The 25,748-nt window shown below is 53.7% G+C and overlaps 1 protein-coding gene across 1 annotated transcript; it reads right to left on the reverse strand.

Annotated features, from left to right (window-relative positions):
* Positions 1 to 24,833, reverse strand: PLXDC1 (plexin domain containing 1). The gene is made up of 14 exons (XM_088179619.1): positions 24,703 to 24,833; positions 22,858 to 22,982; positions 20,537 to 20,680; positions 19,615 to 19,684; positions 18,629 to 18,751; positions 17,881 to 17,999; positions 17,310 to 17,409; positions 15,143 to 15,238; positions 13,236 to 13,317; positions 10,884 to 10,941; positions 9,288 to 9,447; positions 5,453 to 5,488; positions 3,874 to 4,028; positions 1 to 2,642 (listed from the first exon to the last, which is right to left on the reverse strand). Exons 1-14 carry the CDS (start codon positions 24,755 to 24,757, stop codon positions 2,523 to 2,525), a joined length of 1,443 nt encoding a protein of 480 aa, XP_088035745.1. The 5' UTR covers positions 24,758 to 24,833; the 3' UTR covers positions 1 to 2,522.
* Between the last annotated feature and the right edge of the window lie 915 nt (positions 24,834 to 25,748).

The raw sequence follows: 25,748 nt of genomic DNA on the forward strand, positions 1-25,748 counted from the left end.
TTTGGAAAAATCTGGGTGCATTTTTATTATTTTTTTTTTTATTTACCCCACCACGTCCAGCCTGGATTCTTTCCAAAATTCCTCCCAAAAATTCTCATTTTGGGATCTTCCCCGAGGGGGACGGATTTGGAAAATGGGAACGAGGAAAATTCCGGAGTTTTGGGACACGGGAGGCTCGGGATTCTTTGGGATTTTCTTGGGTTTTCCTTGGGATTCTTTGAGATTTTTTAGGTTTCCTTGGGATTCCCTCATGATTTCCTTGAGATTTTTTGGGATTTCCTTGGGATTCCTCAGGATTCTTTGGGATTTTCTCAGGATTCCTTGGGATTCATCAGGATTTCCTTGGGATTTCTTGGGATTCCTCGAGATTCTTTGAAAGTCCTTCAAGATTCCTCGGGATTTCCTTGGGATTTCTTGGGATTTCCTTGGAATCTCTCAGGTTTTCCTTGGGATTTCCTCAGGATTTCCTTGGGATTCATTGGGATTCCTCAGGATTCTTTGAGATTTCCTTGGAATTTCTCAGGTTTTCCTTGGGATTTCCTTGGGATTCCTCAGGATTTTCTCAGGACTCTTTGGGATTTCCTTGGGATTCCTCAGGTTTTCCTTGGGATTCCTTGAGATTTCCTCAGGATTCTTTGAGATTTCCTTGGAATTTCTCAAGTTTTCCTTGGGATTTTCTCGGGATTCCTTAGGTTTTCTTGGGATTCCTCACGATTCCTTGGGATTCCTCAGGATTCTTTAGGATTCCTTGAGATTCCTTCGGATTTCTCGGGATTTTCTCAGGATTTTCCAAGAGTCCTTTGAGATTCCTTGGGACTCCTTGGGATTCCACAGAATTCTTTGGGATTCCTCTGGACTCCTCAAGATTTCCTTGGGATTCCTTGAGATTTCCTTGGGATTCCTCAGGTTTTCCTTGGGATTTCCTTGGGATTTCCTCAGGATTCTTTAGGATTCCTTGTGATTCTTTGGGTTTCCTTGGGATTTCTTGGGATTCTTTGAGAGTCCTTCAAGATTCCTCGGGATTCCTGGAGATTTCCTTGGAATTTCTTAAGTTTTCCTTGATATTTCCTTGGGATTCCTCAGGTTTTCTTGGGATTCCTCACAATTCCTTGGGAGTCCTCAGGATTCTTTAGGATACCTTGTGATTCTTTGGGATTCCACAGGATTCTTTGGGATTTTCTCAAGATTTCCTTGGGATTCCTCAATATTTCCTCAGGATTCTTCAAGAGTCCTTCGAGATTCCTTGAGATTCTTTGGGATTCCTTGGGATTTCCTCGGGACTCCCTTGAGATTTCCTTGGGAATTCCTTGAGATTCCTTGGGATTCCCCAAGATTTCCTTGGGATTCCCCAAGATTTCCTTGGGATTCCCCGAGATTTCCTTGGGATTCCTTAGAATTTCTCAGGATTCCTTGGGATTTCCTTGGGATTCCTTGAGATTCTTCAGGATTCCTCCGGACTCCTTGGGATTTCTTGGGTTTGCCTTGAGATTCCTCAGGATTCACCGGGTTTTCCTTGGATTTTCCTCGGGATTCTTTGGGATTTCCTCGGGATTTTCTTGGGATTTTCTTGGGTTTTCCTTGGGATTCTTTGAGATTTTTTTAGGTTTCCTTGGGATTCCTCGGGATTTCCTCGGGATTTCCTTGGGATTCTTTGGGATTTTCTCAGGATTCCTTGGGATTCATCAATATTTCCTTGGGATTCTTTGAAAGTCCTTCAAGATTCCTCGGGATTTCCTTGGGATTTCTTGGGATTTCCTTGGAATCTCTCAGGTTTTCCTTGGGATTTCCTCAGGATTTCCTTGGGATTCTTTGGGATTCCTCAGGATTCTTTGAGATTTCCTTGGAATTTCTCAGGATTCCTTGGGATTTCCTTGGGATTCCTTGAGATTCTTCAGGATTCCTCAGGACTCCTTGGGATTTCTTGGGTTTGCCTTGAGATTCCTCGGGATTCACCGGGTTTTTCCTTGGATTTTCCTCGGGATTCTTTGGGATTTCCTTGGGATACACCGGGGTTTTTTTGGGTTTTCCTTGGGATTCTTTGAGATTTTTTTAGGTTTCCTTGGGATTCCTCGGGATTTCCTCGGGATTTCCTTGGGATTCTTTGGGATTTTCTCAGGATTCCTTGGGATTCCTCAGGATTTCCTTGGGATTCTTTGAAAGTCCTTCAAGATTCCTCGGGATTTCCTTGGGATTCCCTTGGAATCTCTCAGGATTTCCTTGGGATTCCTCAGGATTCCTTGAGATTTCCTTGGAATTTCTCAGGATTCCTTGGGATTTCCTTGGGATTCCTTGAGATTCTTCAGGATTCCTCAGGACTCCTTGGGATTTCTTGGGTTTGCCTTGAGATTCCTCGGGATTCACCAGGTTTTCCTTGGATTTTCCTCGGGATTCTTTGGGATTTCCTCGGGATTCACCGGGGTTTTTTTGGATTTTCCTGGGGATTCTTTGGGATTTCCTCGGGATTCACCGAGTTTTCCTTGGGTTTTCCTGGGGATTCTTTGGGATTTCCTCGGGATTCTGGCTCAGCACTGCTCAGCCTCCACAAATCCCTCTTTTTCCTGGCTGGCCGCCTCCACCTCGGCGTAGGAGCCGCGGTTGGAGCGGTTCCGGAATTTCATGGCGGGCCAGCGGAGCGGGCGGCGCTGGGGACAGAAACGGGGACAGGGACAGGGACAGGTGAGGAGCTGGGACACGGCCCCGAGCTCAGATCCGGCCGGGAAAAATCGGGGAATGGTGGGGGGAATAAATAATAATGGGGGAAATGATGGGGGGATAATAATGGGGAAATTAATAATGGGGGAAATGAAATCATAATGGCGGGAAATAAATAATAATGGGGAAATTAATAATGGGGGAAATGAAATAATAATGGGGAAATAAATAATAATGGGGGAAATTATAATGGGCGAAATAAATAATAATGGGGAAAATAAAATAATAATGGGGGAAATAATTAATGGGGGAAATAAATAATAATGGGGAAATGGAAATAATAATGGGGGAAATAATAATGGGGGAAATTAATAATAATGGGGGAAATGGAAATAATAATGGGGAAATGGAAATAATAATGGGGGAAATTAATAATGGGGAAATAAATAATAACGGGGGAAATGGAAATAATAATAGGGGAAATAATAATGGGGGAATTAATAATGGGGAAATTAATAATGGGGAAATTAATAATGGGGAAATTAATAATGGGGAAATTAATAATGGGGGAAATGAAATAATAATGGGGGAAATGTGGAAAATAGGGAAATGGGGAAGATAATGGGGGAAATGGGGAAATTATGGGGGAAATGATAATGGGGAAAATAATGGGGAAAAAATCATGGGGAATATGATTGGGAAGAAGGGGGAATTATAATGAGGGAAATTATAATGAGGGAAATTATAACGGGAGAAAATGTGGAAAGTGGGGGAAAGGGAAGATGAGGAAGATAATGGGGAAATGGGGGCGAAATGGGGGGGTAATGGGGGGGAATGATAATGGAGGAAATTACAATGGAGAAATAATAACAGGGGAAATAATCATGGGGAAGATTAGGAAGAAGTGGGAAAATTATGATGGGGAAAATGACGGGGAAAATAATAATAATGGGGAAAATAATGGGGTAAAATGGGGAAAACAGAGATCCAGGGATCTGAGATAGTGGGAGGACGAGGAGGAAGAGGAGGACAAAGAGGATGAGAAGGGTGGGGAGGATGAGGAGGATGAGAAGGACAAGGAGGACAACGAGGATGGGGAGGAGGAGGAAGAGGAGGAAGAGGAGGAAGGGGAGGACAAAGAAGATGAGGAGGACGAGGATGAGGAGGATGAGGATGAGGATGAGGGGCTGATTTCCCGGGCAGGGCTGAGCCCTCTCTCACCTCCATGAAGAAGAGGCCAGCACTGGACGTGGGGTGGCCACTGATGTAGATCCCGGCCAGGCCCATCCCGGCCAGCAGCAGCACGGCCACCACGACGGCCACCACGGTGCCCGTGGGGACAGGGACACTGCGGGGGGAGGGGCTGCCCCCCGGGCCTGCAAAACATCACCCAAAAAATGGGGCTGAGACCCCCGGCAACCCCACAGGGACCCCTCCCCAGCCACGGGGCTCAAATGTTCCCCAAAATCCTGGGAATTGCAGCCAATGGATTCAGCCTGGGGAAAGGGAGCCAGGCCCTGGGAACGGATATTCAGCTTTTTTTTTTTTTTTTTTTAATTTATTCTAGATCATGTGAAGCTCCACCTGCATAATCATGGTGTGATTGTTTGGCAATTTAATATAATTATTGTTTAATGGGAATAAAAATCATGAGAAACGATGGAATCACAGCAAGAATCATGGAAAGGATATTTTGGGGGAGCCTGATGAGAGTGACAAGAATTCATGCTTGGATAAGATCAATGTATACAACAGAACAATATGGGTTTAATAATTGATATATGGTCATTCTCTCTACAATTAATATCATTCAAATCATTCTCTCTACACAATTCCTATAATTCAAATAATTCTATATATAAATTCCTATCATTCAAATAATTCTATGTATATGATTCATATCATTCAAATCATTCTCTATAATTCATATCATTCAAATAATTCTCGATATAATTCCTATCATTCAAATAATTCTCTAGATATAATTCATATCATTCCAATCATTCTAGATATATAATTCATATAATTCATATAATTATATAATTCCTATCATTCAAATCATTCTCTCTACAATTCATATAATTCAAATAATTCTCTAGATACAATTAATATCATTCAAATAATTCTCTCTATATAATTCATATCATTCTAATCATTATATAATTCATCTCATTCCAATCATTCTGTCTATACAATCCATATCATCATTCTGGGATTGTGTTCCAGCCCTAACACATTCCCGGGTATTTTGAGGAGAAGTTTGGCTAAAATTTGGAATAATGTGGACTTCAGAGGCTCAGCCCTGTAAGCTGAACTCGGCAGGGGGCAAAAATTCCCTCCTGCTCTGCACAGAAAAAGGGGTTGGATCCTTCCAGAACCTCTGGAATTATTTGGGGTTGATGGAAAGGCTGGGGCTGAGCCAGAATTCCCAGGAAAAAGGAGGGAAAAGGCAAAGCTGGGCAAAGGATAATTTATAATTGGATTTTATGCTGGTTTTTTTACATTCCCAGCCAGAAAAATTTAAAGGAAAAAGATGTTTGTGTCCATAAAAATATTGCAAATAATGGGAATGATATGGGAGGAAAAAGCTGGAGTTGGCAGAGCAGGAGTGAGGGGAAAAGTGGATAAACAGCACCAGGATTAAACAGAGCATTCCCAAATTTTTTTTTTCACAGGCTGGGATTGCACTGATCAGGGTGAGGATAACAGGAATTGTATCCTGATTTCTCTGGGCTCCACCTGTCCTCCCCCCAGCCCAACCACAGCTCCAGGGAATTCCAGGATTCCAGGGAATTCTTACCCTCTCCTCCTGCAAACTGGTTCAGCTTCGTGTCATCTGAAAGGAGAAAACAGCACAAAACAAAACAAAATAAAAATAAAAATTAAAAAAAATCAGGAGATTTCTGTGATATCCTGGTGATTCCCACCCAGTTCCTTCCCCCTGGGACGGGATCTCCGGGCATGAAAATATAAAAATTTTTAAATAAAATAAATAATAAATAAATTGTTAAATCTCTGGGGCAAAGGCACGTGGGAAACGCCAGGTTTGTGTTTTTCCTTCTCTGAGGAGGCACCTGGAGCACAAATATCCCAGGGAAGGGCTCGTTCAGAGCCCCCAGGGGAGCCTGGATCCAAAACTCTGGAATTCGCAGCCAATTCATCCCAGATAAATCCACGGGAGGCTCAAAATCCATTTCCACTCCTTGGCTCCTTCTGGAAGGGCCGGGATTTACCAGACAAGGGATGAGAGTGAAACCCTGAGCCAGAATTCCCAGGATTGGTCTGGATTCCAAATCCTGATCCAGAATTCTCAGAGACTGCCTTGGATTCCAATTCCTGATCCAGAATTCCCAAGGATTGGTTTGGATTCCCATTCCTGATCCAGAATTCCCAGGGCTTGGCTTGGATTCCAAATCCTGATCCAGAATTCCCAGGGCTTGGCTTGGATTCCAAATCCTGATCCAGAATTCCCAGGGCTTGGCTTGGATTCCAATTCCTGATCCAGAATTCCCAAGGATTGGTTTGGATTCCAAATCCTGATCCAGAATTCCCAGGGCTTGGCTTGGATTCCAAATCCTGATCCAGAATTCTCAGAGACTGCTTTGGATTCCAATTCCTGACCAGAATTCCCAAGGATTGGTTTGGATTCCAAATCCTGATCCAGAATTCCCAGGGCTTGGCTCGGCTCCCCCTGCTCCAGCTGTGCACCAGAGCTCCAGGATCACATCCAGGGAGCTGGAAGGGCTGGGCAGGATGGGGATCCAAAAACTGGGGCTGGCTGGGGGGGACAGAGATCCAGGAAAGTGGGATGGTGAGGAGGATGAGGATCCAGGAATGTGGGATGGTGAGGAAGATGAGGATCCAGGAGAGTGGGATGGTGAGGAAGATGAGGATCCAGGAGTGTGGGATGGTGAGGAAGATGAGGATCCAGGGAGCTGGGCTGCTGGGAAGGACACAAATCCAGGGATTGGGGCTGGATGGGGACAGTGTGGATCCCCAGAACTGGGAAGGACACAGATCCAGGGATTGGGGCTGGATGGGAAGGATGTGGATCCAGGGATCTGGGCTGGTTGGAGAAGACACAGACCCAGGGATTTGGAGACAATGTGGATCCACAGAACCGGAATGGCTGGGAAGGACAGGGATCCAGGAGAGCAGGGTGGTGGGGAGGACACGGATCCAGGGATCTGGGCTGGCTGGGAATGATGCAGATCCATGTTGCTGAGCTGGTGGGAAGGATCCAGGGATCTTGGCTGGTTGGGGACAATGTGGATCCACAGAACCGGACTGGCCGGGGAGGACAAAGACTCAGGGATTGGGGGGGATTGGGAAAGATGAGGATTCAGAGAGATGGGCTGGCTGGGAAGGACACAGATCCAGGAATTTGGGCTGGCTGGAAAAGACACAGATCCAGGGATTTGGGCTGCTGGGAAGGATGTGGATCCAGGGATTTGGGCTGGTTGCACAGGACACAGATCCAGGGATCTGGGCTGCTGGGAAGGATGTGGATCCAGGGATCTGGGACGGCTGGGGACGACACTGAGGACCAGGTCCCCTCTCTGGTTCAGCTGCTCCTCTCCCGTTCTCTCTCCTCTGCTCCTCTCCCGCTCCTCTGCCGTTCTCTCTCCTCTTTTCCAGCTCCTCTGCCGTTCTCTCTCTCTCTCTCTCGTGTTGCAGCTGCTGTTTGTTCCCTTCCAAGATCACAAATTAACTTCATGCCTCGCTGTGTCACACGGAGCCTCTTGTTCTTTTTTTTCCAAGAACCAGCGATGGGCTGGAAAATAATCTCCGTGGTGGAGTTCCAACCCCTCCTTGTCTTTAATTGCTCCTTTTCAGAGTCAGCCCTGGCAGGCAGGAGCTCCATTCCCCCACCCAGCTCCTTCCCGGCGCTGAAGGACAATTGCTAATTGCTCCTTTCCAATTATCCTAATTAGCACTTTGCGTTAGGGACTATTAAGCAGCCGAACTGCGGCGCTACCTGCGCCAGGATCGGCGGAGCCGGCCCCGCCTTTAATGGGATTATGGAGCTTTGGAAATCGGGGGTCTCCAGGAAAGCTCCAGGGGCTTTTTGTGGAGCTGGAAGGAGCAGAATTCCCGAGAAAAGGGCGATAATTCCCGGCCTTGAGCCACCAGTGAAATCCCAAACCCAGTGAAATCCCAAACCCAGCGAAATCCCAGACCCCTCTCTCCAGGATTGACCCTTTAGGATCCTGGGGATTCTCCCCACCCTGGCTCCGTTGCCTCCTGACCTTCACAAATGGGTAAAAAAAGCTGGAAAATCTCTCAAGCTCTTCCCACCGTGCCTCAGCCCCCCAGGAGTCACCTCCTGGCCCTTCCTTCCCCAAGGAGAGCCCTGGGATGGTGGGAGGGGTCCCGTCCTTGGCATGGGATGAGCTTTGGGGTCCCTCCCAACCCAAACCCTTCTGGGATTGCAGAACTTTACAGAGCCGGGGATCTCTGCTGTGCTTTCACAGATGGAGAAATGGAAGAAATTCCTCCCTGGGAGGGTGGGGAGGGGCTGGGATGGAATTCCCAGAGAAGCTGGGGCTGATCCATCCCTGGAAGTGGCCAAGGCCAGGCTGGACCAGGAGCCCCCGGGATGGTGGGAGGTGTCCCTGCCCTTGGGACTGGATGGGATTTAAGGTCCCTTCCCAACCCAAACCATTCCAGGATTCTGCTCCAGAATCCATCCGGGCCTGGCATTTCCTTGGATTGGGATTTGCTTTTTGAGGCAGTGAAAGACCTGTCCAGGAATTGGGATCAGGGATGGGGGTTGGGGGATCACCTGTCCGGGATCAGGATCAGGGATGGGGGGAATCACCTGTCCAGGGCTCAGGGATGGGGGATTCCCTGTCCAGGGATTGGGATGGGGGATTCCTTCTCCAGGGATCAGGAATGGGGCATCACTTGTCCCAGGGATCAGGGGTCAAGGATCACCCTCGAAGGGCTCAGGAATGGGGGATTCCCTGTCCAGGGATCAGGGATGGGGAATCATTTGTCCCAGGGATCAGGGATGGGGAATCATTTGTCCCAGGGATCAGGGCTCAAGGATCTCCTTCCCAAGGATCAGGAATGAGGGATTCCCTGTCCAGGTATCAGGGATCTCCTTCCCAGGGCTCAGGGATGGGGGATCACCTGTCTGAGGGATTGGGATCAGGGATGGGGGATTCCCTGTCCCGGGATCTCCTTCCCAGGGCTCAGGGATGGGGGATTGCTTATCCAGGGATTGGGATGGAGGTGACCTGTTCAGGAATGTGGGAATATCTGTCCAGGGATTGGGATGTGGGATCGCCTTCCCAGGGCTCAGGAATGGGGGATTCCCTCTCCAGGGCTCAGGAATGGGGGATTCCCTCTCCAGGGCTCAGGAATGGGGGATTCCCTCTCCAGGGCTCAGGAATGGGGGATTCCCTCTCCAGGGATCAGGAATGGGGGATTCCCTGTGCAGGGATTGGGGATTCCCTGTGCAGGGATTGGGGATGGGGGATTTCCTCTCCAGGGATTGGGGATTCCCTGTGCAGGGATCAGGAATGGGGGATTCCCTGTCCCGGGATCAGGGATGGGGATTCCCTCTCCAGGGCTCAGGAATGGGGGATTCCCTGTGCAGGTATCGGGATGGGGTCACCTGCGGGTCCCACCTTCCGTGGTGAGGCTGTCGAGGAAGAGCGAGGCCGTGGGGGAGGAGGATGAGGAGGAGGATGAGGAGGAAGGGGAGGAAGGGGAGGGGACACTCCCGGGCCGCGGGGACGCGGAGAAGCCGCCGCCTTCCGCCAGATCCTCGCACGTCTTCTCATCCGACTGAGAGAGAAAATAAAAAAAAAATTAAAAAAAAAAATAGAATTTAGAGGTGATTTTTCCCTCCAGCAGGAATTCCAGGAGGGCTCTGCTTCCCACACGGAAAGGGAAGCGAGGGGTGAGATCCAGATGTGACCCAGAGGTGGGAGAAGGGGAGGAAAATTTGGGGAGAATTTCAGCAGGACAAGCGATAGGATAATAAAAATAGAAATATCAGAGTATTGTAATTAAAATTAAATTGAAAAATTAAATTTAAATTAATTAAAATTATATCTATTAATATATATAATATTAATACTACCTAATTATATATACTGTTAATAATATTAATAATAATATATAATACTAATAATATTGGTGATATATAATTGTATTAATGATATTATAATTAATATTCTATGAATAAGTTAATAGAAATAAAGCTGAGTTTTCAGTAGGAAAGTGGAATAAAATCACTAAAAAAAAACAAAACAGAAAAAACACACCCCCAAAAAAGTAAAAACAAAAATGAAAACAAACAAAAAAAAAAACCCAAACAGAAAAGCAAAACAAAAACCCCAAACCAGAAAATATAAACGAAAAAACCCAAACAAACAAACAAAAAAATCAAAATCGAAGCAAAACAAACCAACCAAAAAAAATAAAAATAGAAAACCAAAACAAACAAACAAAATAAGGAACAGAAAAAAAAAAAAGAAGAAAGGAGAAAAAAAAAAGAGCAAAGGCCAAAGCAGAAGCAGATGTTTGGTCAGAGACAAAGGATAATTTTATGGGATAATTTTAATTTTGGGGCTCGTTCCTTCCTGCCTGCAGTGAGTAAGAGTCACGCTCTGGGAGGAGGAGGAATAACGGGAAAAAAAAGGAAAAATGGGAATAAAGGGAGAGGGGAGGGGCATCCAAAGGGAATTCAGGGATATCTGCAGGGAATTCAGGAATAAAGGGACATTGAAGGGGAATAAACAACATCTACAGGTGGATCCAGAGGGAATAAAGGGATTTTTAAAGGGATATCAAAAGGGAAATCCCAAAGTCTTATCTAAAGGGAATAAAGAAATATCTAAAGAGAAATCCCAAGGAATATCCAAAGGGAATAAAGGGAAATCCAAAGGAATATTTAAAGGGAACAAAGAGAAATCCCAAGGAATATGCAAAGGGTACAAAGGGAAATGCAAAGGGGATAAAGGAATATCTAAATGGAAATCCCAAGGAATATCCCAAGGGAACAAAGGGAAATCCCAAGGGAATAAAAGGAAATGCAAAGGGAATAAAAGGAAATGTAAAGGGAATAAAGGAATATCTGTATGGAAATCCCGAGGAATATCCCAAGGGATGCTCAGTTTATCCAGAACACCGTGGGTCCATTTTTTGGAGCTGGGCCAGGATTTCCCTTTTCCTTTTCCCTTTTCCTTCAGGGACGGGTTGGGATCCCCTGGGCTCACCTGGGCACAGCCATAGCTCAGCCACTCCTCCCTGTACCTGTCAAAGCCACTGGAGCACCTGGGGGGAAAAGCAGAAAAAAAAAAAAAAGCTCCCAAAAGTCCCCAAAATCCCCCAAATCCTGGCTGGGATATTTGGACAAACAGCTCTGGAAAGGTGATGATTTAATCCAGAGCTGTGGGGTTTCCATGCAGCTGTGCTGGAAAAGCTCAAAAATTCCCTTTGCCAGAGGAGGAAAAGGGTCAAGAGCACTTCCACAAGGGAAGAGGAGAGGGAAAAACAGGAGAGAGGCTGAGTTTGAGTTTCCATTCCAGGGCCAGGCCACGAGATCCACGAGGCTCCCTGGGCTCCTTCCAGCAACATCTGCACAGGAAAAACACTGCAGGGATTGCAGATGACATCAGGCAAAGTCCAGCCCTGAGAATTCCCTGCAGGAATTCGGTGCTCTGACCTTTGGAAAGGCTCAGGGAGGACCAAAAAAAAAAAAAACCCCAACCAGTTCCTGCAAACACCGATTTACCCAGCAGGGAAAGGAGAAACCACAGAGAAACGTCAGCTCCTGCTGAGATCCGTGCTTGGAGCCCGGCTCGTGTCACGATTACAGGCTCGGGAGAGGCAAAAAAGACAAATTTGGGGTTGGAATCACGAGGTTGGGATATCGGCTGCAGCCCTGCAGTTGCTCTGGGAAGGATCAGGGTGGCTCTGCAGTGCCCACCCCCTGCTCCAAAGTCACCGTTCCCAGCAGGTTTCTGTCAGCTGGAATTCCCATTTGGATCCTGAACTGTCCCCAGGAGCCACCAGGGACAGGAGCAAACAGCAGCTGGGGCTTTGGTGGGTGACAAAGGGTTAAACTTGCCAGAGGGTTGGGACTGGGGGGGATTTTTGGGAAGGAATTCCCAGAGAAGCTGTGGCTGATCCATCCCTGGAAATGTCCCAGGCCAGGCTGGACAGGGCTGGGAGCAGCTGGGACAGTGACAGATGGCAGGAGGGTGTAGGGGGAGGAAAAGTGGTCTAAAGTTTGATTCTGAGGGGTTTTTTTCCCCTTATAGTTTCTAGCAATAAAGTTTCTCTTTGCACCATTTAAAGTTGAGCCTGTTTTGCCTTTTTCCTGATCCTGTCTCACAGCAGGAAAATTCCAAATGGCTGAACCAAAGGCACTGCACGGGCTCCGAGGTCTCTTCCCAACCCAAACCACTCCAGCATCCCAGGATCCCATAAAACCCCGCTTGCCAAAACCCCAAATTCAGACCAAGCACAGCAAGGACGGGTCTGAACAAGGCTCAGCCCAAACCAGACCCAGAAAATGTCCCACTGAGCCACTCCAAGTGTCCCCAGCCTGACTTGGGGACACCCCGTGTCACCCTGGTGCTGCTTTGGGGTGGCTCTGTGGGACACATCTTGAGAAAGTAAGAAAATTACAGCTTGAAAAATATTCCAGGCTGGAACTTCTCAGCTCTGTTCCCAGCCCATGAGCTGCTCCAGCTTAAGGCTAAGGGAGAATTTCTCCCAGGGTGATAATTTGGTCAAAATTAAAAGGAATTAATAACAAAATCAAACATGTGTTGTGGTGAGTGCCCAGGCCCTGGCCATGGGGTGTCTTCTCTCTGACCCAATCCCCTTTTCTCTGCTCTGGGAGTTGCAGTCCTGCTATAAAATGAATAAACTTGGCTCTTTCTATCGTGACAGACGACCGTGTGGCTGTGCATCTTAAAGGGTTAAAATCCCTTTCCACGGCTGCCTTTGGAGGTTCCACCGAGATGGCTCAGAGGGCCAGGAGGGGGCTGGGAGGTGTCCCCAGGAGATCGGGGTTTCTGTGTTACTGGGTCCCCTCCCCTGCCACCAGCTCTCAATAAATCCTTCACTCAAATCTCATTAAAATCTCCTGGAGGAGAGCAGGGACAGCGCCACATCCTTCATTCACCCCTCCCAAAAATCAGCGAATTCCTGGCTGGTGCCATCCCCGGTGAGCACAGGAGCGTCCCCAACGCTGTCACCTCCCTGCTGTCACCTCCTGTCACCCCTGGAGCCCTTCCAGCCTCCCTGCCCTGCACTCCCACCGACCCCAACCCAAGCCACGACAAGTTTCTCCCTTTTTTTTTTAAACTCGCTGACAAAAATGTGAGTCCTGCCTCAGGTCCCAGCTTGTTCCAGGACTAAAAACCCCAGGAAATGCAACCTTGGAGTGGCTTGGAATTGGAGATCAGGTCACGGCTTGACCGTGACTGTGGCACCAAGAGCAGCACCTCAGCACCCAAAAACACAACAAAAATGGGGAAATAATTAAAAAAAAAAGCAGGAATATGGATAGAGGAACTGCTCCAGCTGCTGCAGGGGAGGAAACTCGTGCCAGGTACCTCTGCAGGACGTGACACCAGCTGCAGTTGAAGGTCAGCTCCGAGCTCACACACATCTCACAGCTCTGGTGCTGCAGGCAGGCTGGAAAAGAGAGAGGAGAGAGGCTCCAGCCAGATGTCAACATCTGCAGGGCACAGCCCTGAGTGTCCAACCCGAGCTCCCTGCATGGGGAATGAAGGGAGCAGCTCCTTCCCAGCTCTTTCCACTCTGTTGAAAACACAGCTGGGAATTAAAAAATCGAATTTTTGCCATTTCTCGTTGTTCTTCGAGGGGGGAAGGAGCTGAACCCCACCCCAAGGGCTCCTGCAGGAACTCTCTGCTCACAGAGCACCAACATTTGGTCAAGAAAAGGTGGCCAGGAAGGGCTTGGATGCCAAAAAAATTCAAGGAGAGGAGGAGTTTTCACCAGGCCTTGAATGGCAGAGCCCAGAGTGGGTCTGGTCCCCATTTCTGGGGGTGGAGGTGGAATCACAGGACCCCATCCTGCTCGAGGGCAGCAGTGTCCCCATCCCAGCTGGGACACCTGGAACAGCTGTCCCCAATCCAGATGTTCCCTCCTGGGCTCCCTGCTGTGCCCCTGGCACCTGGGCAAGCTCCCCCACACCTGGGCTACCTGCCCACACCCTCCAGTGGCCTCCTCTCCTCATCTCCTCTCCCATCCTGGGATCTTCCCAAGGCAGGGAACAACCTCAGGCCTCTGCAGGGCCTCAGTTCCTCCCTTCTAACCCCCAAAAAAAAAAAAAAAAAAAAAAGATAAAAATTGAACCCCCAGAAGGAACATCCGAGTCTGGTTCCCCATTACAAATCTGCATCGCTCCCATCTCCCTGAGCTGCCAGGATAAAAACAGGGGGAAAAACAAACCCCCAGCAGGAAAAAAAAAAAACAAACCAAAAAAACAGAGAGTTCCTGGCAAATGGTTATTTATGTTCTGCTTGCAGAAACCTGCCTGCTGCTAAAATTGTCATCAAACACCCCGGGCAGAGCGTTTAATGCAGCCCCCGGGTGTCTCCATGGCAGATTTACTCTCAGCCCGGATTTACGGGCGGCTCTGCCTCGTGTCCTTGGATCCAGCCACTAAAAACTCGGCTAAGGAACCTCCCAGAAATCCCAGCCGGGTGTGGAGGCGTTGGAAACGTCTCCTGAAGTGAACCGGTGTCCAGCAAAATCGGCTGCTGCTCACGGAGCGGGAACAAAACAAAAGGGATTTCAGTGGGAAGAGCTGGCAGTGCAGGGAGGGAGGGATTGAGGGGCGAGCAGGGGGCACAGCCTGGGGTCCCCCAGGGCCATCATCCTTGTCCCTGTCCCTCTCTGGGGACCTCTGAAGAGGAATTTCCTGCAGATCCCTCCTGTATCAGCTCTCCCCGTGCTGCATCCCGGCCTCCTGCCTGAGCTGCGATTTGGGGTTTCTGTGGGCTGAGGTTGATTCCAAAAACATCCTGGATCCACCCAGGCAGGGCTGGATGTGGGACAGGTTCAGTGACAGCTGGGGACACCAGGACAGGGTGAGCTGATCCTTGGGGACACCAGGACAGGGTGAGCTGATCCCTGGGGACACCGGGACAGGGTGAGCTGATCCTTGGGGACACCGGGACAGGGTGAGCTGATCCCTGGGGACACCAGGACAGGGTGAGCTGATCCTTGGGGACACCGGGACAGGGTGAGCTGATCCTTGGGGACACCGGGACAGGGTGAGCTGATCCTTGGGGACACCGGGACAGGGTGAGCTGATCCTTGGGGACAACACCCTGTCCCTCCATGACTCCACAGACCCCAAGCATCAGGAGATGAGCAGCATCACCCTCGCAGCACCCCTGGCCCTGCCTTGGCTGCCCCTTTGGGCTGGAAATCGGAGCCTGCTGCGGTTTTTGGGTGGAATTCAGGGGGAGCAGGGGCACTGGCACTCACTGGGCAGCGGGGTGAACTCCACAGCAGACAGGCTGGTGATCCTGCTGGTGTCCAGCTCCACACGGTGATACTCATAGATTGTCCTGCGCCGGGACTCTGCAACAGAGCCTGGGCTTCAGACACGGCACAAACCCCCCCTGCCCGCCCCAGCCCGCTCGGGGGGACCCCCCGAAGGGCAAAGGTGGCCCCAGGTGTGGGGCTGTTCCCCTGGGGGGCTGCAGGGGACACCAGCACGGGGTGAGCTGATCCCTGGGGACACCGGGACAGGATGAGCTGATCCCTGGGGACACCAGGACAGGGTGAGCTGATCCTTGGGGACACCGGGACAGGGTGAGCTGATCCCTGGGGACACCGGGACAGGGTGAGCTGATCCTTGGGGACACCGGGACAGGGTGAGCTGCACCCTGGGGACACCAGGGTGGGGGTGAGCTGATCCCTGGGGACACCAGGACAGGATGAGCTGATCCTTGGGGACACCGGGACAGGGTGAGCTGATCCTTGGGGACACCGGGACAGGGTGAGCTGATCCCTGGGGACACCAGGGTGGGGGTGAGCTGATCCCTGGGGACACCAGGGTGGGGGTGAGCTGATCCCTGGGGACACCAGGGTGGGGGTGAGCTGATCCCTGGGGACACCAGGACAGGGTGAGCTGATCCCTGGGGACACCAGGACAGGGTGAGCTGATCCTTGGGGACACCAGGACAGGGTGAGCTGATCCCTGGGGACACCAGGACAGGGTGAGCTGATCCCTGGGGACACCAGGACAGATTCCCTGTCCCGTTCTGCTCGCAGCTCTCCCAGCCCCTGTGTCCGAGCCCAGGCTCCGGGCAGGGCCGGGCTCCAGCCCCGCTCCCAAACAAACTCCGAGCAAACATCGCTGGGCTCTGACTCACGGCCGGAGCCTCCCCGGAGCTCCTGCAGCCGCTTCCCCCCCTCAAAAAAAAAAAAAAAAAAAATCTCCTCCTGCTCTTCCCCACCTCCCTCGGGTGCTCCCCCTTCACCCCGGGCTCTGTGCCGTGTCCAGGGTGGTGACACAGCCCGGGAATGTGAGGATGAGGAGCTCGAGCATCTTCCTCTCCTCTCCATCCCCCTGCCCGTTCCTGCATCTCCTCTGCCCTCACATCCCCCGGGCAGGGCTCGGGAATTCTGCGGGGATGGAGGGAGAGGCTCGAGGAGCAGGAGGAGCCGCCCAGCCCGGCCGGGCTCGGACACAAAGCACGGGAACGGGAATAAACCAGACGGCTCCAGGAAAAAAAAAAAACAAAAAAAAAAAAAACAAAAAAAAAACAAACAGGGAAAAGCCGGGAGGGAGGAGCGGGATTGGAGCGTGACCAGAGAGGCTGGGAGTGATTTTTTGGGGAGTCCTGCAGGTCGGGGCACACGGGGAATAAGGAATAAGGACATGGATAAGGCCATGAGGACACGGATGTGAGCACGGGGGCACAGCCCTGACACGCACTGGGGCAGCTGCAGGACCCCCAAAATTCCCATCCCTGTGGGAATGGGGCACCCTGAACCCCCCCGAGCCTCCTGGACATCTGCAGCTTCCCCTGGAATCGAAGAAAAATCGAATTTTTTCTCCTCTTCCTCATCATGGGAGTCAGGGAAGAGCTCGGCTGCTCATGGAGGCTCTGGATGGGGCAAAGTTTCAGCACGAGGCTGAGGGATGGTCTTGGGAGATGCATCCCAAAAAGGGATCCCTAAAAGGGATCCCTAAAAGAGATCCCTAAAAGGGAATCCCAAAAAAATGAATCCCTAAAAGAGATCCCTAAAAGGGAATCCCTAAGAGATCCCAAAAAGGAATCCCTAAAAGAGATCCCAAAAAGGAATCCCTAAAAGAGAATCCCAAAAAAAAAAAGAATCCCTAAAAGAGATGCCTAAAAGGGAATCACTAAAAGGGGACCCCAAAAAGGGACCCCAAAAAGGGACCCCAAAAAGGGACCCCAAAAAGGGACCCCAAAAAGGGACCCCACACTCCCTGGGAACCCAAGCAGGGCATCCCCACATCCTGAAACCCCCAAAGACGAGGATCCCAAACCTCTCCCTGTGGGATCAGCTCCTGCAGGGACTCACCAAGCACGTTGGGAGAGAATCCCAAAAATTGATCCCGAAAGGGAAATCCCGAAAAGGGACATCCCGAAAAGGGAAATCCCGAAAAGGGACTCACCAGGCACGTCGGGAGAGGGGTTGAGGACCATGAAGGCGTCTGACAGCCCGGCCTTCACGGGGTGCTGGCTGGGGCTGATCTGCAGCACCGGCACCGGGATCTGCACGGGGACAGGAGATGGGACAGATCCCAACCCTGCCCCTGAGGCTCCAGGAATGTCCCACCCCATCCCAGGGACCCCACAGGGACCCTCCTGTCCCTGAGCCTCCAGGAATGTCCAACCCCATCCCAGAGACCCCCCAAGGGACCCCCAAGGGACCCTCCAGTCCCTGAGGCTCCAGGAATGTCCAACCCCATCCCAGGGACCCCACAGGGACTCACAAGGGACCCTCCAGTCCCTGAGGCTTCAGGAATGTCCAATCCCAATCCCACAGGGACCCTCCTGCCCCATCTCCTGAGGCTCCAGGAGTGTCCAACCCCATTCCCAGGGACCCCCCCAAAGGATCCTCCTGCCCCTGAGGCTCCAGGAATGTCCAATCCCAATTCCACAGGGACCCTCCTGCCCCTGAGGCTCCAGGAATGTCCCAGCCCCACAGGGACCCCCGAGGGACCCTCCTGCCCCACCTCTCACCTCCTTGTATCCGAAGACGATTCTCCCACTGCTGTGCAGGGCAGCCTGGAAGGTGAAGCTGCCGATGTCCTCCTTGCCCTGCAGATAAACCTTGTCCCACTGCACCACAAACACCGTCCCTGGGGGTGACCAGAGCTGCTCAGCCCTGCCCTCTCCCCCTGCTCCTCATCTCACCACCCTGACCCCCCCTCTCCTGCCCGTGAGGCTCCATCTCACCCCCAAACCTCCAGCACTCACTGGGAGCAGAATAAAACATCCCTGAACCCCTGACTGAGGGATGAACATCCCAAAATTCCCGACTGGGGGATCAACATCCCCAAACCCCTGATTGAGGGATGAACATCCCTGACCCCTGATTGAGGGATGAACATCCCAAAATTCCAGACTGGGCATGAACATCCCCAAATTCCTGATTGAGGGATGAACATCCCCGAATTCCTGATCAGGGGGATGAACATCCCCAAATCCCTGACTGGGCATGAACATCCCAAAACTCTTGATGAGGGGATGAACATCCCCAAACCCCTGATGGGGGATGAAAATCCCCAAACCCCTGATTTGGGCTGAACATCCCCAAATTCCTGATTGGGCATGAACATCCCCAAACTCCCGACTGGGGGATGAAAATCCCCAAACTCCTGATTGAGGGATGAACATCCCCAGGACCCCTCCCCACACCCCCAGCCCCTCTGGGAGCCCCGGGGGGCTGAGGAAGGAGCAGAGAGGGTGTCTGGAGCTGGGCTCTCACCATTGTCCAGGTACTGCACGGTGGAGTTTCGGGAGTAGCTGGGGTTGAAGTTGGCCATCAGGGGGGCGATGTACTGAGTGGCCGTGAGCATGCGGTGGATGACGTCCCCCACGAAGATGAAACCTGGGCAGGCAGGGGATGAAGCACCACGCCCTCCTCCTCCTCACCCCAGCACCTTCCCGGCTCCTCCCGGCCTCCCACCACCCCGCCCTGCCTCGCCCATCCCGTGTTTTTACCCCTCTGGGTTTGCTCCGTGACCCCCCTGTGTGTCTCTGCAGGAACAGGGAGCAGCAGCTCCCGACTCCCCGAGGAGATTTGGGGTGCAGGGAGGTTGGGAGGGCTGCGCCCCATTCTGCGAGCTCCATGGGGCTCAGGGATGTGGGGTGAGGCTGGAGGAGGCACCAGAGCCACGTCCAGCCTCTCACTGTGGGCATCCCATCCCATGGATCCCATCCCATCCTGTCCCATCAATCCCATCCCATTCCATCCCATCCCATGGATCCCATCCCATCGATCCCATCCCATCCTGTCCCATCAATCCCATCCCATTCCATCCCATCCCGTGGATCCCATCCCATCGATCCCATTCCATCTCATGGATCTCATCTCATCCCATCCCATGGATTCTATCCCATTTATCCCATTTTATCCCATCCTGTCCCATCAATCCCATCCCATTCCATCCCATCTCGTCCCATGGATCCCATTGATCCTATCGCATGGATCCCGTCCCATCCCATGAATCCAATCCCATGGATCCAATCCCATCCCATTCCATTCCATTCCATTCCATTCCATTCCATTCCATTCCATTCCATCCCATTATCCCATCCCATCCCGCCCCATCCCATGGATCCCATCCCATGGATCCCATCCCATGGATCCAATCCCATCCCATTATCCCATCCCATCCCATGGATCCCATCTCATGGATCCAGTCCCATGGATGCCATCCCATTATCCCATTGATCCCAGTCCCCACTCACCTCCCGTGGCGATGGTCACCTGCCGCAGGGGGTGGCCGTAGAAGGGGAAGTCAAAGGACAGAACAATTCTCTGTGGGGTGGAGAGAACGGAACTCAGCCTTGGGAAAACCGGCTGGGAATGTGGGGAGGATGGGATAATGGGGTGGGATGATGGGATGGGATGGGATAACAGGATAATGGGGTGGGATAACGGGATAATGGGATGGGATGGGAATGGGATGGTGGGATAATGGGATGGGATGATGGGATGGGATGGGATAACAGGATAATGGGATGGGATAACGGGATAATGGGATGGGATAACGGGATAATGGGATGGGATAACGGGATAATGGGATGGGATAACGGGATAATGGGATGGGATAACGGGATAATGGGATGGGATAACGGGATAATGGGATGGGATAACGGGATAATGGGATGGGATAACGGGATAATGGGATGGGATAACGGGATAATGGGATGGGATGATGGGATAATGGGATGGGATAACGGGGATCTTGTAGGTTCCTTCAGCCCTGCAATGGGTGGGGGAGCCACAAACACTTCCCAAACCCTGAAACTTCCCAAGTCTGTCACAGGGACCCTGCTGGGGACACGCGAGGACACCGGGCCAGCCCATGGCTCAGCAGGGCCAACAGGGCCTCACCAATGCTAGCCCAGGGCTCACCAATGCCAGCCCGAGACTCACCAATGCTAGCCCGAGACTCACTGATGGTAGCCCAGCACTCACTGATGCTAGCCCAGGACTCACCAATGGTAGCCCAGCGCCCACCAATGGTAGCCCATGGCTCACCGATGCTAGCCCAGCACTCACCAATGGTAGCCCATGGCTCACCGATGGTAGCCCAGCGCCCACCAATGGTAGCCCATGGCTCACCGATGCTAGCCCAGCGCCCACCAGTGGTAGCCCGTGGCTCACCGATGCCTGCCGGTGCGTGTTGGAGAGGATCCCGTGGATCTTGACGTGGCTCCCGTTGGCCGCTGCCAGGTCCAGCCAGAGCCCGCGGCGCCGCGCGTCCCCCGGGCCGTAGACCCGCGACACGTAATAGCTGTGATTGTCCTCCTGCGGGGACACACGGGGACACGGGGACAGCGGTCACGGCTGCCACAGCGCCCACCCCGAGCGGCTGGGACAGCGCCGAGCGGCCGGCATGTGCTCCCGGCACAAAGCAGGGGAAAATCCGGGATGAATCCGGCAAGAATCCGGCAAGAATCCGGCAAGAACCCGGCAAGAACCCGGCAAGAACCCGGCAAGAACACGGCAAGAACACGGGAAGAACACGGGAAGAACACGGGAAGAACACGGGAAGAACACGGGAAGAACACGGGAAGAACACGGGAAGAACACGGGAAGAACACGGGAAGAACACGGGAAGAACACGGGATACATTTTGCATAAATCCAGCATAAATTTGGGATAAATCCAGCATACATTTGGGATAAATCCTGGAAAAATCCAGGATAAATCCGGCATAAATCTGGGGAAAATCCGCCATAAATTTAGGATAAATTTGGGCTAAATCCGGGGTGCATCCCAGAGCCCTCCCTTTCCCTATGGATGGGGAAACTGAGGCACGGGGGAGGCTGTGCCTGCATCCCAGCACAGATGGGACAGGACACGGCCGGGTGACAAAGGACAAAACCTCCCGTGTCCCCAAAGTGCCCCAAATAATCCAGAGAGGGGGAAGGAGGAGCCCAGGACTCCTGAGCTCGCCGGGATGGTGACAAGAATTGGGACAGGAGGGGTTGGGGACGCAGGAATCGGGGAGGGAGCAGAGCTTCACCCTTTGGGGTGGGAGCTGCCTCTCCGCACCCCAAATTTGGGATATTTTGAGAGGAAAAGAGGGGAAAAACTCCTCCAGGCCCTGCAGTGGCACCCCCCGAGGTGGGACAGGGTGAGATCCACCTGTGACCTTGTCACAGATCCCAAAACTTCAGGAAATTGCTGCTTTTCCCTCCAGCCGGCAGCATCACACCCTCCCTGCGGTTCCCCGGCATCCCCCAATGGTCACCGGCGGTTTTGGGCTGGTTTGGGGTAATTTTAAACATTTCCACTTTGGGACTTTCCTGGTTCATGGCTCCTCTCCATCCCCGAAGGATGGAGCAGGGAGGGAGCAGCCACTTCATGCCCGGTGTGTTGTGCCACGGGGGCCACCAAAAATACCGAGACAAGTCACCAAAAAAACCAAAAACACCGGGACAAGTCACCAAAAAACAAAAAACACCGGGACAAGTCAACAAAAAAACCAAAAACACCGGGACAAGTCAACAAAAAAACAAAAACACCGGGACAAGTCACGAAAATACCAAAAATACCTGGACAAGTCACCAAAAACACAGAGACAAGTCACCCCCCCAAGAAAATACTGGGACAAGTCATCAAAAAACCAAAAACAACGGGACAAGTCACCCTTCCCAAAAACATCGGGACAAGTCATCCCCCCAAAAAAAAAACATCGGGAAGAGTCACCCAAAAAAAAAAAATATCGGGACGAGTCACCCTCCCCACCAAAAACCACCGGGCCAAGTCACCAAAAAAACAAAAACACCGGGCCAAGTCACCCTGTGCCAAAAACCACATCCCCCCCCTCAGAGCGCAGGGAACCCCCCCGGCTGCCAAGGGACCCGCCACAAATAACCGCGAGCTAATTAAGGGCGGCTAATTAGGCACAGGCGGGCTGGGAGAGCCGAGGGAGGTGTCCCGCGAGGTGACACCGCGGTGGTGACACGGGAAGAGAGGACCAGGGGACGGTGGCGTTGTCCCCACGTGGCACCCACAGAGCGAAGCGTCCCGAGGTTTCCAGGCTGGAAGAGCTCGCAGCCATCCCAGGGCTGTAATTAGCCCTTGGGGATGTAATTAGCCCTTGGGGAGGTAATTATTGTTTGGGATGTAATTATTCTTTGGGATGTGGGTCCAGCCCCACACACGGAACCGGAGCCAGGCTGGGAATAGCTCTGGGGTGGCAGCGGATCCGGAGTGGATCTGGGGTGGATCTGGAGTGAATCCGGAGTTGACCCAGAGTTGATCCGGAGTGGACCCGCAATGGATCCAGAGTTGATCCAGAGTGGATCCGCAATGAATCTGGGGTGGATCCGGAGTTGATCAGGAGTGGATCCGGAGTGAATCCGCAGTGGATCCGGAATTGATCCACAGTGGATCCGGAGTGAATCCGCAGTGGATCCGGAGTGGATCCGCGGTGGATCCGGGCGCGGTTGGGGTGCGGGGGGTCCCCCACTCACCACGATGCGGGTCCCGTTGTCCGGCAGGGTGTCGATGGCCAGGCTGCCGCCCCCCAGGTCCTGGCTGATGCGGGTCCCCTCGGACGTGTCCCCAGCCCGCTGTCCCTCGCTCCCGGGGGGGCGTCCTGGAGGGAAGGGGGGGACACAGAGAGGGGTCAGTGACCCCCCCCCGGGGTCAGTCCTGTCACCCAAAAACGCTTCAGGCTCTGTGATACGAGTTTTGAGGGGTCTCAGCCTCGAGGGATGGGGATGGGAGGTGGCTGCAGGTGCGGGGACAGGTGACAGGTGACAGTGACCCCGGCCAGGGGAGGACAGCTGGGAACAGCAGCCACAAATGGCAGCACCCGCACACAGCAGCGCGAGGGGGAAACCGAACCGGTGTGGCCGTGTCCTCCGTGTCCCCAAATATTGATCCCCTCCATGTCCCCAAACATCGATCCCCTCAATGTCCCCAGTCCAGGTCCTCTCCATGTCCCTAAGTCGGGTCTCTTCCATGTCCCCAATCCAGGTCCCCTCCATGTCCCCAGTCCAGGTCCCCTCCATGTCCCTAATTCGGGTCTCTTCCATGTCCCCAGACACTGATCCCCTCCATGTCCCCAAAGGGGGTCCCCTCCATGTCCCCAGACATCAGTCCTCTCCATGTCCCCAGTCCAGGTCCCCTCCATGTCCCCAATCCATGTCCCCAATCCAGGTCCCCTCCATGTCCCCAATCCATGTCCCCAATCCGGGTCCCCTCCATGTCCCCAAGCCGGGTCCCCTCCATGTCCCCAATCCAGGTCCCCTCCATGTCCCCAAGCCGGGTCTCCTCCATGTCCCCAATCCAGGTCCCCTCCATGTCCCCAAGCCGGGTCCCCTGGCCGGGCTGCCATGGGCTCCGGGCTGTCAGGGCAGGTTCCAAGGACCCAGAACCCCGCGTCCCTCCCCCACTCCAGACTCGTCTCCCCCTCCCCGTGGAGGCAGCGGAGGCCGCAAACACGGCTGGGGATTTGGGGGAGGAGGAAAAAAAAAATCCATTTGGGACCGAATGTGCGGAGAATCAGGAGGTTCCTGGCAGCGCAGAGCGGCGCGGGCGGGGGCGCTGGGGACAGCACGCGCTCGCCCACGGGCAGGGACACAGCCGGGACTGTCCCCAACCGGGGACACTGCACAGCCCCGGGGGGGCTCCCGTGCTGCTCCCCCCGCCCTTGGGAGCGGGGTCCCACCGTCACGCCTGTTAATTGCTAATTGCTGCCTAATGAGCTCCCGGGGATGGGTTCTGTCCTCAGGTCTCCGGGAGGGGAAACTGAGGCAGGGGGGAGCAGGGGCAGAGAGGGGCTCTGTGCCCGGGGGTCACACTCACCATCCCTGGGGGGCACAAGGCGGGGGCTCAGCCCTCGCCACTGCGGGCAGGTGTGGGGTGTCCCAGAGAGCAGAGACCCTCCCCCCCTTCCCAAAAAGCTCCCCAAAATCTCACCGGGCGGTTGAACCCCCAGCCGGGATGGGGCACCTTGGGGTGCCACGGGTGGGGGAATCCTGCGTGGGGATCCCCCAGCAGCGGGGACACAGCCCCCCCTCTCTGTCCCAGCAGAGATTGGGGGTCCGGGCACCCCACTTTGGCTACGGGGACAGGGGGGAGCACGGGGAGGGGAGCGGGACCCCCCCATGGGCAGGTGGGGTGTGGGGAACAGCGGGACACGCACCTGCAGGCTCGGGGGAGGGGGGGGCACGGAGACACCCCCAAAACACAGCACGGGGGGGGGCACACAGACCCCCGGGAAAGACCCCCAGAGCAGGGCTGGGACCCCCCATCTGCACCCAGGACCCCCCTGCACCCCCAGTCTCAGCACCGCCCCCCGACCCCCCTACCTGCGCCCAGCGCCCCGCGGAGCAGGCAGAGCAGGAGGAGACCCCCCCAGAGCATGGTGGGGGTCGGGGGGCTCAGAGCCCCGCCATGGGCCGGGACCCCCGCGAGCCGCGCACCGAGCGGAGCCGGAGCCGGAGCCGGGCGGGGCCAGGGGCGGGGCCGGGGGTGGGGATGGAATTGGGAAGGGCTGGGAAAGGATGGGAAGGGATGGAGCTGGAGCTGGAAACGGCCCCAGGACCCCCCGAGCGCGCAGGGGGCTCGGGAATGTTCGGCCACCCCTGGGCTGGGTCAGTGCCCCGCACCCTGCGGCGACATCTCCGGGTGCCCACTCGGGATTTTGGGGGGCTGGCTTGAGACACCAGCGAAGTTTGGGGTCCCCAGGGCTGTCCCCACTGCGGGTGACCCCGCTCTGGGCTGAGCCCACCGACCCCCTCAAGCCACAGGAGCACTGCAGCCCCCTTGTTTGGGGGGGCCGGGGCCCCTTCACCCCCACTCGGGACCCCCCATCCACAGACCCGCAGGGGACGCGTCTCTGCAGCCCGAGGCTTTGTGCCCTTCCCGGCCCCCCGGGTTTTCCCTTTGGAGAAGGAACAGCAGATTTTGGGGTCCTGGGGGGTACAGGATGGGGGGCAGAGCAGCGGGGGGACACAGTGGGGGTGGGTGGCACAGAGTGGGGCAGCCCGACCCTCCAGCTCCCACATCAGCCACATGTGACCGACTTCTGGCCACCCCATAATTTGGGCAGCGTTTTGGGGGGCTCGGGCTGTACCCCAGCCCCCCAGCCCTGGATGCCGGGGTGGGGGAGGAGGGTTCAGACCCCCCCGAGATGTTCAAACCCCCCCGTGCCCAGGGCCTGGAGAGCGATGCTGACCCCCCCCCATCCCTGCCCCGCATCCCCCCGGGGGGCGTGGGGACAATGCGGGGGTCCCGCGGCCCCGCGGCTGCTCGGAGATGAGGAATTAAAAGGGGAAAGGAATATTTTTGGGGATCCCCCAGAGCTGGGTCCATCCTTCTCCAAAACAAAGCGGCGGCCCCAGCGCGGACACCC

The sequence above is a fragment of the Sturnus vulgaris genome, chromosome 27 (assembly GCF_052056855.1).
Source record: "Sturnus vulgaris isolate bStuVul1 chromosome 27, bStuVul1.hap1, whole genome shotgun sequence".
NCBI classification, from domain to species: Eukaryota; Metazoa; Chordata; class Aves; order Passeriformes; family Sturnidae; genus Sturnus; species Sturnus vulgaris.